General features: G+C 40.7%; 1 protein-coding gene across 1 annotated transcript in view; it reads right to left on the bottom strand.

Annotated features, from left to right (window-relative positions):
- Positions 1-813: 813 nt before the first annotated feature.
- Positions 814-15380, bottom strand: part of LOC311124839 (fibrillin-1-like) — a gene marked incomplete at both ends in the record, with an annotated part of 15778 nt that continues 1211 nt past the window's right edge. The window contains one exon of the mRNA XM_084198944.1: positions 814-939. Coding sequence (XP_084055070.1) covers positions 814-939 — 126 coding nt within the window. The remainder of the gene's footprint in view (positions 940-15380) is intronic.

The following is a 15380-nucleotide window of genomic DNA, read 5'->3' as shown; positions in this document are numbered from 1 at the left end:
CATTATGTACCACTCTGGTAGGGAGGCCATAGATGAATGTCTCTGTATTCTGCCCTCACCAAGGGTAGGCTAGGTCCTCACACTAACATGAAGAGAGTTAGATCTGCAGTTTAGTCTGCTCCTTTAAATGTACATTAAACCAGCTGAAGTCTGTTCTGATTCAATTCAATCAAATGAAATGAAATGGTTTAGAGAAAGTAGAGAGCAGGTTTGATTTAATGAGGGTTAATGTCAGGGTAGTGTAGTGTAGCGAGGTAGGGGTAGGGGGTATGTGTGGTCTGTTTCCCTACACTGATCATTATGATATCCTGACTGAAGCTGCAACAACCACAACTCATCGGAAACTGCTTTTTACAGGCTACAATTAGGAAATGTCAAACTAATAAAGTTATTTGACATCACAGAGTCTGGGTGACAGGGAGAAATTAAAGAAGTACATTGTAACTTGTGTATGTGACCCACCAGCCCTGAGGAAGTTCAGAGTGAACGCTAACTGTATACTGAATAAACGTATTCCTTATACTGAGTAAAATTGACTACTTACACTGAATACTGAATATTTGCTTCTGACAAAACATCACCTTTAAATGTTCTGATAAACATGTAAGTATGAGTCTGAGTCTGATTTGAGTGTGTGTGTGTGTGTGTGTGTATGTGTGTGTGTGTGTGTGTGTGTGTGTGTGTGTGTGTGTGTGTGTGTGTGTGTGTGTGTGTGTGTGTGTGTGTGTGTGTGTGTGTGTGTGTGTGTGTGTGTGTGTGTGTGTGTGTGTGTGTGTGTGTGTGTGTGTGTGTATGTATGAGAGACAGTCTTACCTTCACATTTCTGTGTGATCTCGTTGAACTTGTGTCCAGCAGGACACTTACACTCAAAGGATCCAACAGTGTTGATACAGTTACCACCCTGACACAGACCTGGGATGGCCTGGCACTCATCCACATCTAGACACACAGAACACACTGTTAGCAACACAGTATACACACACACATACACACACGTTTGTTTTACTATCCTTGAGGGGACCAACAAATGTATTCCCATTCAAAATCCTATTTTACCTAATTCTAACCCTAACCCTATTTCTAACCCTTACCCTAAACCTAAACCCTAAGCCTAAAATAGCCGTTTTCCTTGTGGGGACTGGCAAATGTTCCTTGTTTTACTAACCTTGTGAGGGCTTCTGGTCCCCACGAGGATAGTAAAACCAAAAACATACACACCCACCCACCCACATACACCCACACTCATACAAATGAACAGAATACACATCCCAGTGCGTGAGAGCAGGGGTGGAGATTGTGAGGGTGTGAGATCTTCTTGTTTAGAGTACTCTTGGGGTTGTGTATGTCTGAGCTCACACACTCACTCTTCCAAACACTTACCATCCCAACCCTGCTCTGTATGCACACACACACACACACACACACACACACACACACACACACACACACACACACACACACACACACACACACACACACACACAGACACACAGACAGGTAGTAGTAAATCAGACTACAGACCCTGCTATGCTACGTCCCTCAGCCAGACGAGGAGAGAGAAGAGATGGGGAAGAGAGATAGAAGAGAGGGGAGAATGGAGAAAAAGAGAGAGAGAAGAAAATGGAGAGAGAGGAATGTCTCCCTCTGGAGAACTAGAGGAGAGGCCAAGAGTTGCAGAGAGTCTGCCAGCCCCAAACCCTGTCCTCAGTTCTAGCCTCAGCCCCTGTCATCAGGCCTCCCCTGTCATCAGGCCTCAGCCCCTGTATTCAGGCCTCAGCCCCTGTCCTCAGTTCTAGCCTCAGCCCCTGTCATCAGGCCTCAGCCCCTGTCATCAGGCCTCAGCCCCTGTCCTCAGGCCTCAGCCCCTGTCCTCAGGCCTCAGCCCCTGTCCTCAGGCCTAGCCTCAGCCCCTGTCCTCAGGCCTCAGCCCCTGTCCTCAGGCCTCAGCCCCTGTCCTCAGGCCTAGCCTCAGCCCCTGTTCCTCAGGCCTCAGCCCCTGTCCTCAGGCCTCAGCCCCTGTCCTCAGGCCTCAGCCCCTGTCCTCAGGCCTAGCCTCAGCCCCTGTCCTCAGGCCTCAGCCCCTGTCCTCAGGCCTCAGCCCCTGTCCTCAGGCCTCAGTCCCTGTCCTCACGCCTCAGCCCCTAACCCAACCCCTACACCAGCCCCTGGCCCTAACACTAACCTCAGCCCTAAACCAACCCCTACACCAGTCCCTGGCCCTAACACTAACCTCAGCCCTAAACCAACCCCTACACCAGTCCCTGGCCCTAACACTAACCTAGCCCCAGCCCTAACCCAACCCCTACACCAGTCCCTGGCCCTAACACTAACCTCAGCCCTAAACCAACCCCTACACCAGTCCCTAGCCCTAACACTAACCTAGCCCCAGCCCTAACCCAACCCCTACACCAGTCCCTGGCCCTAACACTAACCTAGCCCCAGCCCCCTAAACCAACCCCTACACCAGTCCCTGGCCCTAACACTAACCTAGCCCCAGCCCTAAACCAACCCCTACACCAGTCCCTGGCCCTAACACTAACCTAGAACCAGCCCTAACCCAACCCCTACACCAGTCCCTGGCCCTAACACTAACCTCAGCCCTAAACCAACCCCTACACCAGTCCCTGGCCCTAACACTAACCTAGCCCCAGCCCTAACCCAACCCCCACACCAGCTTGTTGGTGCACAGCCCTAGCCCTAGACATACTAGTTGAAGGGATATATTATATATTATAGAGACTTGGGAGAAAGAGATAGAGTATGAGAGAGAGAGAGAGAGAGAGAGAGAGAGAGAGAGAGAGAGAGAGAGAGAGAGAGAGAGAGAGAGAGCGCGGGAGAGAGAGAGAGAGAGAGACGCAGAGGGAGAGAGAGAGAGAGAGAGACGCAGAGGGGCTAAAGCAGAGGTGTCAAACATATGGCCTGCGGGTGGTTTGAGTAAAACATAAATATATTTTTTCATTTTTAATTCTTTTTTACAGTCGACATTGAAATGACTAAAACCAAATCCAAACTGTGAAGAAATTATAATGGACCTACATTTATAGTCTCTTCACTCGGTGCAGCTTAATAACAGTCATTTATAGTCTCTTCACTCGGTGCAGCTTAATAACAGTCATTTATAGTCTCTTCACTCTGACCAGCTTGATAACAGTCATTTATAGTCTCTTCACTCTGTGCAGCTTAATAACAGTCATTTATAGTCTCTTCACTCTGACCAGCTTGATAACAGTCATTTACAGTCACTTCACTTTGTCCAGCTTGATAACAGTCATTTACAGTCTCTTCACTCTGTCCAGCTTGATAACAGTCATTTATAGTCTCTTCACTCTGTCCAGCTTGATAACAGTCATTTACAGTCTCTTCACTCTGTCCAGCTTGATAACATTCATTTACAGTCTCTTCACTTTGTCCAGCTTGATAACAGTCATTTATAGTCTCTTCACTTTGTCCAGCTTGATAAGTCATTTATAGTCTCTTCACTCTGTGCAGCTTAATAACAGTCATTTACAGTCTCTTCACTCGGTGCAGCTTAATAACAGTCATTTATAGTCTCTTCACTCGGTGCAGCTTAATAACAGTCATTTATAGTCTCTTCACTCTGACCAGCTTGATAACAGTCATTTATAGTCTCTTCACTCGGTGCAGCTTAATAACAGTCATTTATAGTCTCTTCACTCTGACCAGCTTGATAACAGTCATTTACAGTCACTTCACTTTGTCCAGCTTGATAACAGTCATTTATAGTCTCTTCACTTTGTCCAGCTTGATAAGTCATTTACAGTCTCTTCACTCTGTCCAGCTTGATAACAGTCATTTATAGTCTCTTCACTCGGTGCAGCTTAATAACAGTCATTTATAGTCTCTTCACTCTGACCAGCTTGATAACAGTCATTTATAGTCTCTTCACTCGGTGCAGCTTAATAACAGTCATTTATAGTCTCTTCACTCTGACCAGCTTGATAACAGTCATTTACAGTTACTTCACTTTGTCCAGCTTGATAACAGTCATTTATAGTCTCTTCACTTTGTCCAGCTTGATAAGTCATTTACAGTCTCTTCACTCTGTCCAGCTTGATAACAGTCATTTATAGTCTCTTCACTCTGTCCAGCTTGATAACAGTCATTTACAGTCTCTTCACTCTGTCCAGCTTGATAACATTCATTTACAGTCTCTTCACTTTGTCCAGCTTGATAACAGTCATTTATAGTCTCTTCACTCGGTGCAGCTTAATAACAGTCATTTATAGTCTCTTCACACGGTGCAGCTTAATAACAGTCATTTATAGTCTCTTCACTCTGACCAGCTTGATAACAGTCATTTATAGTCTCTTCACTCGGTGCAGCTTAATAACAGTCATTTATAGTCTCTTCACTCTGACCAGCTTGATAACAGTCATTTACAGTCACTTCACTTTGTCCAGCTTGATAACAGTCATTTATAGTCTCTTCACTTTGTCCAGCTTGATAAGTCATTTACAGTCTCTTCACTCTGTCCAGCTTGATAACAGTCATTTATAGTCTCTTCACTCGGTGCAGCTTAATAACAGTCATTTATAGTCTCTTCACTCTGACCAGCTTGATAACAGTCATTTATAGTCTCTTCACTCGGTGCAGCTTAATAACAGTCATTTATAGTCTCTTCACTCTGACCAGCTTGATAACAGTCATTTACAGTCACTTCACTTTGTCCAGCTTGATAACAGTCATTTATAGTCTCTTCACTTTGTCCAGCTTGATAAGTCATTTACAGTCTCTTCACTCTGTCCAGCTTGATAACAGTCATTTATAGTCTCTTCACTCTGTCCAGCTTGATAACAGTCATTTACAGTCTCTTCACTCTGTCCAGCTTGATAACATTCATTTACAGTCTCTTCACTTTGTCCAGCTTGATAACAGTCATTTATAGTCTCTTCACTCTGTCCAGCTTGATAACAGTCATTTACAGTCTCTTCACTCTGTCCAGCTTGATAACAGTCATTTACAGTCTCTACACTCTGTCCAGCTTGATAACAGTCATTTATAGTCTCTTCACTTTGTCCAGCTTGATAACAGTCATTTATAGTCTCTTCACTCTGCCCAGCTTGATAACAGTCATTTATAGTCTCTTCACTCTGTCCAGCTTGATAACAGTCATTCACAGTCTCTTCACTTTGTCCAGCTTGATAAGTCATTTACAGTCTCTTCACTCTGTCCAGCTTGATAACAGTCATGTATAGTCTCTTCACTCTGTCCTGCTTGATAACAGTCATTTACAGTCTCTTCACTCTGTCCAGCTTGATAACAGTCATTTACAGTCTCTTCACTTTGTCCAGCTTGATAACAGTCATTTATAGTATCTTCACTCTGTCCAGCTTGATAACAGTCATTTATAGTCTCTTCACTCTGTCCAGCTTGATAACAGTCATTTATAGTCTCTTCACTCTGTCCAGCTTGATAACAGTCATTTACAGTCCCTTCACTCTGTCCAGCTTGATAACAGTCATTTACAGTCTCTTCACTCTGTCCAGCTTGATAACAGTCATTTATAGTCTCTTCACTTTGTCCAGCTTGATAACAGTCATTTATAGTATCTTCACTCTGTCCAGCTTGATAACAGTCATTTATAGTCTCTTCACTCTGTCCAGCTTGATAACAGTCATTCACAGTCTCTTCACTTTGTCCTGCTTGATAAGTCATTTACAGTCTCTTCACTCTGTCCTGCTTGATAACAGTCATGTATAGTCTCTTCACTTTGTCCAGCTTGATAAATCATTTACAGTCTCTTCACTCTGTCCAGCTTGATAACAGTCTTTTATAGTCTCTTCACTTTGTCCAGCTTGATAACAGTCATTTATAGTCTCTTCACTTTGTACAGCTTGATAACAGTCATTTACAGTCTCTTCACTCTGTCCTGCTTGATAACAGTCATGTATAGTCTCTTCACTTTGTCCAGCTTGATAAGTCATTTATAGTATCTTCACTCTGTCCAGCTTGATAACAGTCATTTACAGTCTCTTCACTCTGTCCAGCTTGATAACAGTCATTTACAGTCTCTTCACTTTGTCCAGCTTGATAAGTAATTTACAGTCTCTTCACTCTGTCCTGCTTGATAACAGTCATGTATAGTCTCTTCACTTTGTCCAGCTTGATAAGTCATTTACAGTCTCTTCACTCTGTCCAGCTTGATAACAGTCATTTATAGTCTCTTCACTTTGTCCAGCTTGATAACAGTCATTTATAGTCTCTTCACTTTGTCCTGCTTGATAACAGTCATTTACAGTCTCTTCACTCTGTCCTGCTTGATAACAGTCATGTATAGTCTCTTCACTTTGTCCAGCTTGATAAATCATTTACAGTCTCTTCACTCTGTCCAGCTTGATAACAGTCATTTACAGTCTCTTCACTCTGTCCAGCTTGATAACATTCATTTACAGTCTCTTCACTTTGTCCAGCTTGATAACAGTCATTTATAGTCTCTTCACTCGGTGCAGCTTAATAACAGTCATTTATAGTCTCTTCACTCTGACCAGCTTGATAACAGTCATTTATAGTCTCTTCACTCGGTGCAGCTTAATAACAGTCATTTATAGTCTCTTCACTCTGACCAGCTTGATAACAGTCATTTACAGTCACTTCACTTTGTCCAGCTTGATAACAGTCATTTATAGTCTCTTCACTTTGTCCAGCTTGATAAGTCATTTACAGTCTCTTCACTCTGTCCAGCTTGATAACAGTCATTTATAGTCTCTTCACTCTGTCCAGCTTGATAACAGTCATTTACAGTCTCTTCACTCTGTCCAGCTTGATAACATTCATTTACAGTCTCTTCACTTTGTCCAGCTTGATAACAGTCATTTATAGTCTCTTCACTCTGTCCAGCTTGATAACAGTCATTTACAGTCTCTTCACTCTGTCCAGCTTGATAACAGTCATTTACAGTCTCTACACTCTGTCCAGCTTGATAACAGTCATTTATAGTCTCTTCACTTTGTCCAGCTTGATAACAGTCATTTATAGTCTCTTCACTCTGCCCAGCTTGATAACAGTCATTTATAGTCTCTTCACTCTGTCCAGCTTGATAACAGTCATTCACAGTCTCTTCACTTTGTCCAGCTTGATAAGTCATTTACAGTCTCTTCACTCTGTCCAGCTTGATAACAGTCATGTATAGTCTCTTCACTCTGTCCTGCTTGATAACAGTCATTTACAGTCTCTTCACTCTGTCCAGCTTGATAACAGTCATTTACAGTCTCTTCACTTTGTCCAGCTTGATAACAGTCATTTATAGTATCTTCACTCTGTCCAGCTTGATAACAGTCATTTATAGTCTCTTCACTCTGTCCAGCTTGATAACAGTCATTTATAGTCTCTTCACTCTGTCCAGCTTGATAACAGTCATTTACAGTCCCTTCACTCTGTCCAGCTTGATAACAGTCATTTACAGTCTCTTCACTCTGTCCAGCTTGATAACAGTCATTTATAGTCTCTTCACTTTGTCCAGCTTGATAACAGTCATTTATAGTATCTTCACTCTGTCCAGCTTGATAACAGTCATTTATAGTCTCTTCACTCTGTCCAGCTTGATAACAGTCATTCACAGTCTCTTCACTTTGTCCTGCTTGATAAGTCATTTACAGTCTCTTCACTCTGTCCTGCTTGATAACAGTCATGTATAGTCTCTTCACTTTGTCCAGCTTGATAAATCATTTACAGTCTCTTCACTCTGTCCAGCTTGATAACAGTCTTTTATAGTCTCTTCACTTTGTCCAGCTTGATAACAGTCATTTATAGTCTCTTCACTTTGTACAGCTTGATAACAGTCATTTACAGTCTCTTCACTCTGTCCTGCTTGATAACAGTCATGTATAGTCTCTTCACTTTGTCCAGCTTGATAAGTCATTTATAGTATCTTCACTCTGTCCAGCTTGATAACAGTCATTTACAGTCTCTTCACTCTGTCCAGCTTGATAACAGTCATTTACAGTCTCTTCACTTTGTCCAGCTTGATAAGTAATTTACAGTCTCTTCACTCTGTCCTGCTTGATAACAGTCATGTATAGTCTCTTCACTTTGTCCAGCTTGATAAGTCATTTACAGTCTCTTCACTCTGTCCAGCTTGATAACAGTCATTTATAGTCTCTTCACTTTGTCCAGCTTGATAACAGTCATTTATAGTCTCTTCACTTTGTCCTGCTTGATAACAGTCATTTACAGTCTCTTCACTCTGTCCTGCTTGATAACAGTCATGTATAGTCTCTTCACTTTGTCCAGCTTGATAAATCATTTACAGTCTCTTCACTCTGTCCAGCTTGATAACAGTCTTTTATAGTCTCTTCACTTTGTCCAGCTTGATAACAGTCATTTATAGTCTCTTCACTTTGTACAGCTTGATAACAGTCATTTACAGTCTCTTCACTCGGTCCTGCTTGATAACAGTCATTTATAGTCTCTTCACTTTGTACAGCTTGATAACAGTCATTTACAGTCTCTTCACTCTGTCCTGCTTGATAACAGTCATTTATAGTCTCTTCACTCTGTCCAGCTTGATAACAGTCATTCACAGTCTCTTCACTTTGTCCAGCTTGATAAGTCATTTACAGTCTCTTCACTCTGTCCAGCTTGATAACAGTCATGTATAGTCTCTTCACTCTGTCCTGCTTGATAACAGTCATTTACAGTCTCTTCACTCTGTCCAGCTTGATAACAGTCATTTACAGTCTCTTCACTTTGTCCAGCTTGATAACAGTCATTTATAGTATCTTCACTCTGTCCAGCTTGATAACAGTCATTTATAGTCTCTTCACTCTGTCCAGCTTGATAACAGTCATTTATAGTCTCTTCACTCTGTCCAGCTTGATAACAGTCATTTACAGTCCCTTCACTCTGTCCAGCTTGATAACAGTCATTTACAGTCTCTTCACTCTGTCCAGCTTGATAACAGTCATTTATAGTCTCTTCACTTTGTCCAGCTTGATAACAGTCATTTATAGTATCTTCACTCTGTCCAGCTTGATAACAGTCATTTATAGTCTCTTCACTCTGTCCAGCTTGATAACAGTCATTCACAGTCTCTTCACTTTGTCCTGCTTGATAAGTCATTTACAGTCTCTTCACTCTGTCCTGCTTGATAACAGTCATGTATAGTCTCTTCACTTTGTCCAGCTTGATAAATCATTTACAGTCTCTTCACTCTGTCCAGCTTGATAACAGTCTTTTATAGTCTCTTCACTTTGTCCAGCTTGATAACAGTCATTTATAGTCTCTTCACTTTGTACAGCTTGATAACAGTCATTTACAGTCTCTTCACTCTGTCTTGCTTGATAACAGTCATGTATAGTCTCTTCACTTTGTCCAGCTTGATAAGTCATTTATAGTATCTTCACTCTGTCCAGCTTGATAACAGTCATTTACAGTCTCTTCACTCTGTCCAGCTTGATAACAGTCATTTACAGTCTCTTCACTTTGTCCAGCTTGATAAGTAATTTACAGTCTCTTCACTCTGTCCTGCTTGATAACAGTCATGTATAGTCTCTTCACTTTGTCCAGCTTGATAAGTCATTTACAGTCTCTTCACTCTGTCCAGCTTGATAACAGTCATTTATAGTCTCTTCACTTTGTCCAGCTTGATAACAGTCATTTATAGTCTCTTCACTTTGTCCTGCTTGATAACAGTCATTTACAGTCTCTTCACTCTGTCCTGCTTGATAACAGTCATGTATAGTCTCTTCACTTTGTCCAGCTTGATAAATCATTTACAGTCTCTTCACTCTGTCCAGCTTGATAACAGTCTTTTATAGTCTCTTCACTTTGTCCAGCTTGATAACAGTCATTTATAGTCTCTTCACTTTGTACAGCTTGATAACAGTCATTTACAGTCTCTTCACTCTGTCCTGCTTGATAACAGTCATGTATAGTCTCTTCACTTTGTCCAGCTTGATAAGTCATTTATAGTATCTTCACTCTGTCCAGCTTGATAACAGTCATTTACAGTCTCTTCACTCTGTCCAGCTTGATAACAGTCATTTACAGTCTCTTCACTTTGTCCAGCTTGATAACAGTCATTTACAGTCTCTTCACTCTGTCCAGCTTGATAACAGTCATTTACAGTCTCTTCACTTTGTCCAGCTTGATAAGTAATTTACAGTCTCTTCACTCTGTCCTGCTTGATAACAGTCATGTATAGTCTCTTCACTTTGTCCAGCTTGATAACAGTCATTTATAGTCTCTTCACTTTGTACAGCTTGATAACAGTCATTTTACAGTCTCTTCACTCTGTCCTGCTTGATAACAGTCATGTATAGTCTCTTCACTTTGTCCAGCTTGATAAGTCATTTATAGTATCTTCACTCTGTCCAGCTTGATAACAGTCATTTACAGTCTCTTCACTCTGTCCAGCTTGATAACAGTCATTTACAGTCTCTTCACTTTGTCCAGCTTGATAAGTAATTTACAGTCTCTTCACTCTGTCCTGCTTGATAACAGTCATGTATAGTCTCTTCACTCTGTCCAGCTTGATAACAGTCATTTACAGTCTCTTCACTCTGTCCAGCTTGATAACAGTCATTTATAGTCTCTTCACTTTGTCCAGCTTGATAACAGTCATTTATAGTATCTTCACTCTGTCCAGCTTGATAACAGTCATTTATAGTCTCTTCACTCTGTCCAGCTTGATAACAGTCATTCACAGTCTCTTCACTTTGTCCTGCTTGATAAGTCATTTACAGTCTCTTCACTCTGTCCTGCTTGATAACAGTCATGTATAGTCTCTTCACTTTGTCCAGCTTGATAAATCATTTACAGTCTCTTCACTCTGTCCAGCTTGATAACAGTCTTTTATAGTCTCTTCACTTTGTCCAGCTTGATAACAGTCATTTATAGTCTCTTCACTTTGTACAGCTTGATAACAGTCATTTACAGTCTCTTCACTCTGTCCTGCTTGATAACAGTCATGTATAGTCTCTTCACTTTGTCCAGCTTGATAAGTCATTTATAGTATCTTCACTCTGTCCAGCTTGATAACAGTCATTTACAGTCTCTTCACTCTGTCCAGCTTGATAACAGTCATTTACAGTCTCTTCACTTTGTCCAGCTTGATAAGTAATTTACAGTCTCTTCACTCTGTCCTGCTTGATAACAGTCATGTATAGTCTCTTCACTTTGTCCAGCTTGATAAGTCATTTACAGTCTCTTCACTCTGTCCAGCTTGATAACAGTCATTTATAGTCTCTTCACTTTGTCCAGCTTGATAACAGTCATTTATAGTCTCTTCACTTTGTCCTGCTTGATAACAGTCATTTACAGTCTCTTCACTCTGTCCTGCTTGATAACAGTCATGTATAGTCTCTTCACTTTGTCCAGCTTGATAAATCATTTACAGTCTCTTCACTCTGTCCAGCTTGATAACAGTCTTTTATAGTCTCTTCACTTTGTCCAGCTTGATAACAGTCATTTATAGTCTCTTCACTTTGTACAGCTTGATAACAGTCATTTACAGTCTCTTCACTCTGTCCTGCTTGATAACAGTCATGTATAGTCTCTTCACTTTGTCCAGCTTGATAAGTCATTTATAGTATCTTCACTCTGTCCAGCTTGATAACAGTCATTTACAGTCTCTTCACTCTGTCCAGCTTGATAACAGTCATTTACAGTCTCTTCACTTTGTCCAGCTTGATAACAGTCATTTACAGTCTCTTCACTCTGTCCAGCTTGATAACAGTCATTTACAGTCTCTTCACTTTGTCCAGCTTGATAAGTAATTTACAGTCTCTTCACTCTGTCCTGCTTGATAACAGTCATGTATAGTCTCTTCACTTTGTCCAGCTTGATAAGTCATTTACAGTCTCTTCACTCTGTCCAGCTTGATAACAGTCATTTATAGTCTCTTCACTTTGTCCAGCTTGATAACAGTCATTTATAGTCTCTTCACTTTGTCCTGCTTGATAACAGTCATTTACAGTCTCTTCACTCTGTCCTGCTTGATAACAGTCATGTATAGTCTCTTCACTTTGTCCAGCTTGATAAATCATTTACAGTCTCTTCACTCTGTCCAGCTTGATAACAGTCATTTACAGTCTCTTCACTCTGTCCAGCTTGATAACATTCATTTACAGTCTCTTCACTTTGTCCAGCTTGATAACAGTCATTTATAGTCTCTTCACTCTGTCCAGCTTGATAACAGTCATTTACAGTCTCTTCACTCTGTCCAGCTTGATAACAGTCATTTACAGTCTCTACACTCTGTCCAGCTTGATAACAGTCATTTATAGTCTCTTCACTCTGTCCAGCTTGATAACAGTCATTCACAGTCTCTTCACTTTGTCCAGCTTGATAAGTCATTTACAGTCTCTTCACTCTGTCCAGCTTGATAACAGTCATGTATAGTCTCTTCACTCTGTCCTGCTTGATAACAGTCATTTACAGTCTCTTCACTCTGTCCAGCTTGATAACAGTCATTTACAGTCTCTTCACTTTGTCCAGCTTGATAACAGTCATTTATAGTATATTCACTCTGTCCAGCTTGATAACAGTCATTTATAGTCTCTTCACTCTGTCCAGCTTGATAACAGTCATTTATAGTCTCTTCACTCTGTCCAGCTTGATAACAGTCATTTACAGTCCCTTCACTCTGTCCAGCTTGATAACAGTCATTTACAGTCTCTTCACTCTGTCCAGCTTGATAACAGTCATTTATAGTCTCTTCACTTTGTCCAGCTTGATAACAGTCATTTATAGTATCTTCACTCTGTCCAGCTTGATAACAGTCATTTATAGTCTCTTCACTCTGTCCAGCTTGATAACAGTCATTCACAGTCTCTTCACTTTGTCCAGCTTGATAAGTCATTTACAGTCTCTTCACTCTGTCCTGCTTGATAACAGTCATGTATAGTCTCTTCACTTTGTCCAGCTTGATAAATCATTTACAGTCTCTTCACTCTGTCCAGCTTGATAACAGTCTTTTATAGTCTCTTCACTTTGTCCAGCTTGATAACAGTCATTTATAGTCTCTTCACTTTGTACAGCTTGATAACAGTCATTTACAGTCTCTTCACTCTGTCCTGCTTGATAACAGTCATGTATAGTCTCTTCACTTTGTCCAGCTTGATAAGTCATTTATAGTATCTTCACTCTGTCCAGCTTGATAACAGTCATTTACAGTCTCTTCACTCTGTCCAGCTTGATAACAGTCATTTACAGTCTCTTCACTTTGTCCAGCTTGATAAGTAATTTACAGTCTCTTCACTCTGTCCTGCTTGATAACAGTCATGTATAGTCTCTTCACTTTGTCCAGCTTGATAAGTCATTTACAGTCTCTTCACTCTGTCCAGCTTGATAACAGTCATTTATAGTCTCTTCACTTTGTCCAGCTTGATAACAGTCATTTATAGTCTCTTCACTTTGTCCTGCTTGATAACAGTCATTTACAGTCTCTTCACTCTGTCCTGCTTGATAACAGTCATGTATAGTCTCTTCACTTTGTCCAGCTTGATAAATCATTTACAGTCTCTTCACTCTGTCCAGCTTGATAACAGTCTTTTATAGTCTCTTCACTTTGTCCAGCTTGATAACAGTCATTTATAGTCTCTTCACTTTGTACAGCTTGATAACAGTCATTTACAGTCTCTTCACTCTGTCCTGCTTGATAACAGTCATGTATAGTCTCTTCACTTTGTCCAGCTTGATAAGTCATTTATAGTATCTTCACTCTGTCCAGCTTGATAACAGTCATTTACAGTCTCTTCACTCTGTCCAGCTTGATAACAGTCATTTACAGTCTCTTCACTTTGTCCAGCTTGATAAGTAATTTACAGTCTCTTCACTCTGTCCTGCTTGATAACAGTCATGTATAGTCTCTTCACTTTGTCCAGCTTGATAAGTCATTTACAGTCTCTTCACTCTGTCCAGCTTGATAACAGTCATTTATAGTCTCTTCACTTTGTCCAGCTTGATAACAGTCTTTTATAGTCTCTTCACTTTGTCCAGCTTGATAACAGTCATTTATAGTCTCTTCACTTTGTACAGCTTGATAACAGTCATTTACAGTCTCTTCACTCTGTCCTGCTTGATAACAGTCATGTATAGTCTCTTCACTTTGTCCAGCTTGATAAGTCATTTATAGTATCTTCACTCTGTCCAGCTTGATAACAGTCATTTACAGTCTCTTCACTCTGTCCAGCTTGATAACAGTCATTTACAGTCTCTTCACTTTGTCCAGCTTGATAAGTAATTTACAGTCTCTTCACTCTGTCCTGCTTGATAACAGTCATGTATAGTCTCTTCACTTTGTCCAGCTTGATAAGTCATTTACAGTCTCTTCACTCTGTCCAGCTTGATAACAGTCATTTATAGTCTCTTCACTTTGTCCAGCTTGATAACAGTCATTTATAGTCTCTTCACTTTGTCCTGCTTGATAACAGTCATTTACAGTCTCTTCACTCTGTCCTGCTTGATAACAGTCATGTATAGTCTCTTCACTTTGTCCAGCTTGATAAATCATTTACAGTCTCTTCACTCTGTCCAGCTTGATAACAGTCTTTTATAGTCTCTTCACTTTGTCCAGCTTGATAACAGTCATTTATAGTCTCTTCACTTTGTACAGCTTGATAACAGTCATTTTACAGTCTCTTCACTCTGTCCTGCTTGATAACAGTCATGTATAGTCTCTTCACTTTGTCCAGCTTGATAAGTCATTTATAGTATCTTCACTCTGTCCAGCTTGATAACAGTCATTTACAGTCTCTTCACTCTGTCCAGCTTGATAACAGTCATTTACAGTCTCTTCACTTTGTCCAGCTTGATAAGTAATTTACAGTCTCTTCACTCTGTCCTGCTTGATAACAGTCATGTATAGTCTCTTCACTTTGTCCAGCTTGATAAGTCATTTACAGTCTCTTCACTCTGTCCAGCTTGATAACAGTCATTTATAGTCTCTTCACTTTGTCCAGCTTGATAACAGTCATTTATAGTCTCTTCACTTTGTCCTGCTTGATAACAGTCATTTACAGTCTCTTCACTCTGTCCTGCTTGATAACAGTCATGTATTGTCTCTTCACTCTGTCCAGCTTGATAACAGTCATTTACAGTCTCTTCACTCTGTCCAGCTTGATAACAGTCATTTACAGTCTATTCACTCTGTCCAGCTTGCTAACAGTCATTTCTAGTCTATTCACTCTGTCCAGCTTGCTAACAGTCATCAAAACGAAAGCTAGACAGTCAGGGAGCATAGAAAATTCCAAAAGCGATGGATATTGGAATCATTTGACAAACTTTTGACGGCAAGGAAATATAATACATTTTAAGTGCGGCCCTCCGAACCTCAGTGAAGACTGAATGCGACCCGCGGGGAAAAATGACACCCATGGGCTAAAAAGTCAAAAGGACAGTGGAGGGATGGAGGGACATGG

This window comes from Coregonus lavaretus (genome assembly GCF_964263955.1).
Source record: "Coregonus lavaretus genome assembly, contig: HAP1_SCAFFOLD_7169, whole genome shotgun sequence".
In the NCBI taxonomy this organism is placed as follows: Eukaryota; Metazoa; Chordata; class Actinopteri; order Salmoniformes; family Salmonidae; genus Coregonus; species Coregonus lavaretus.
This window is presented reverse-complemented; position numbering and strand designations above follow the sequence as displayed.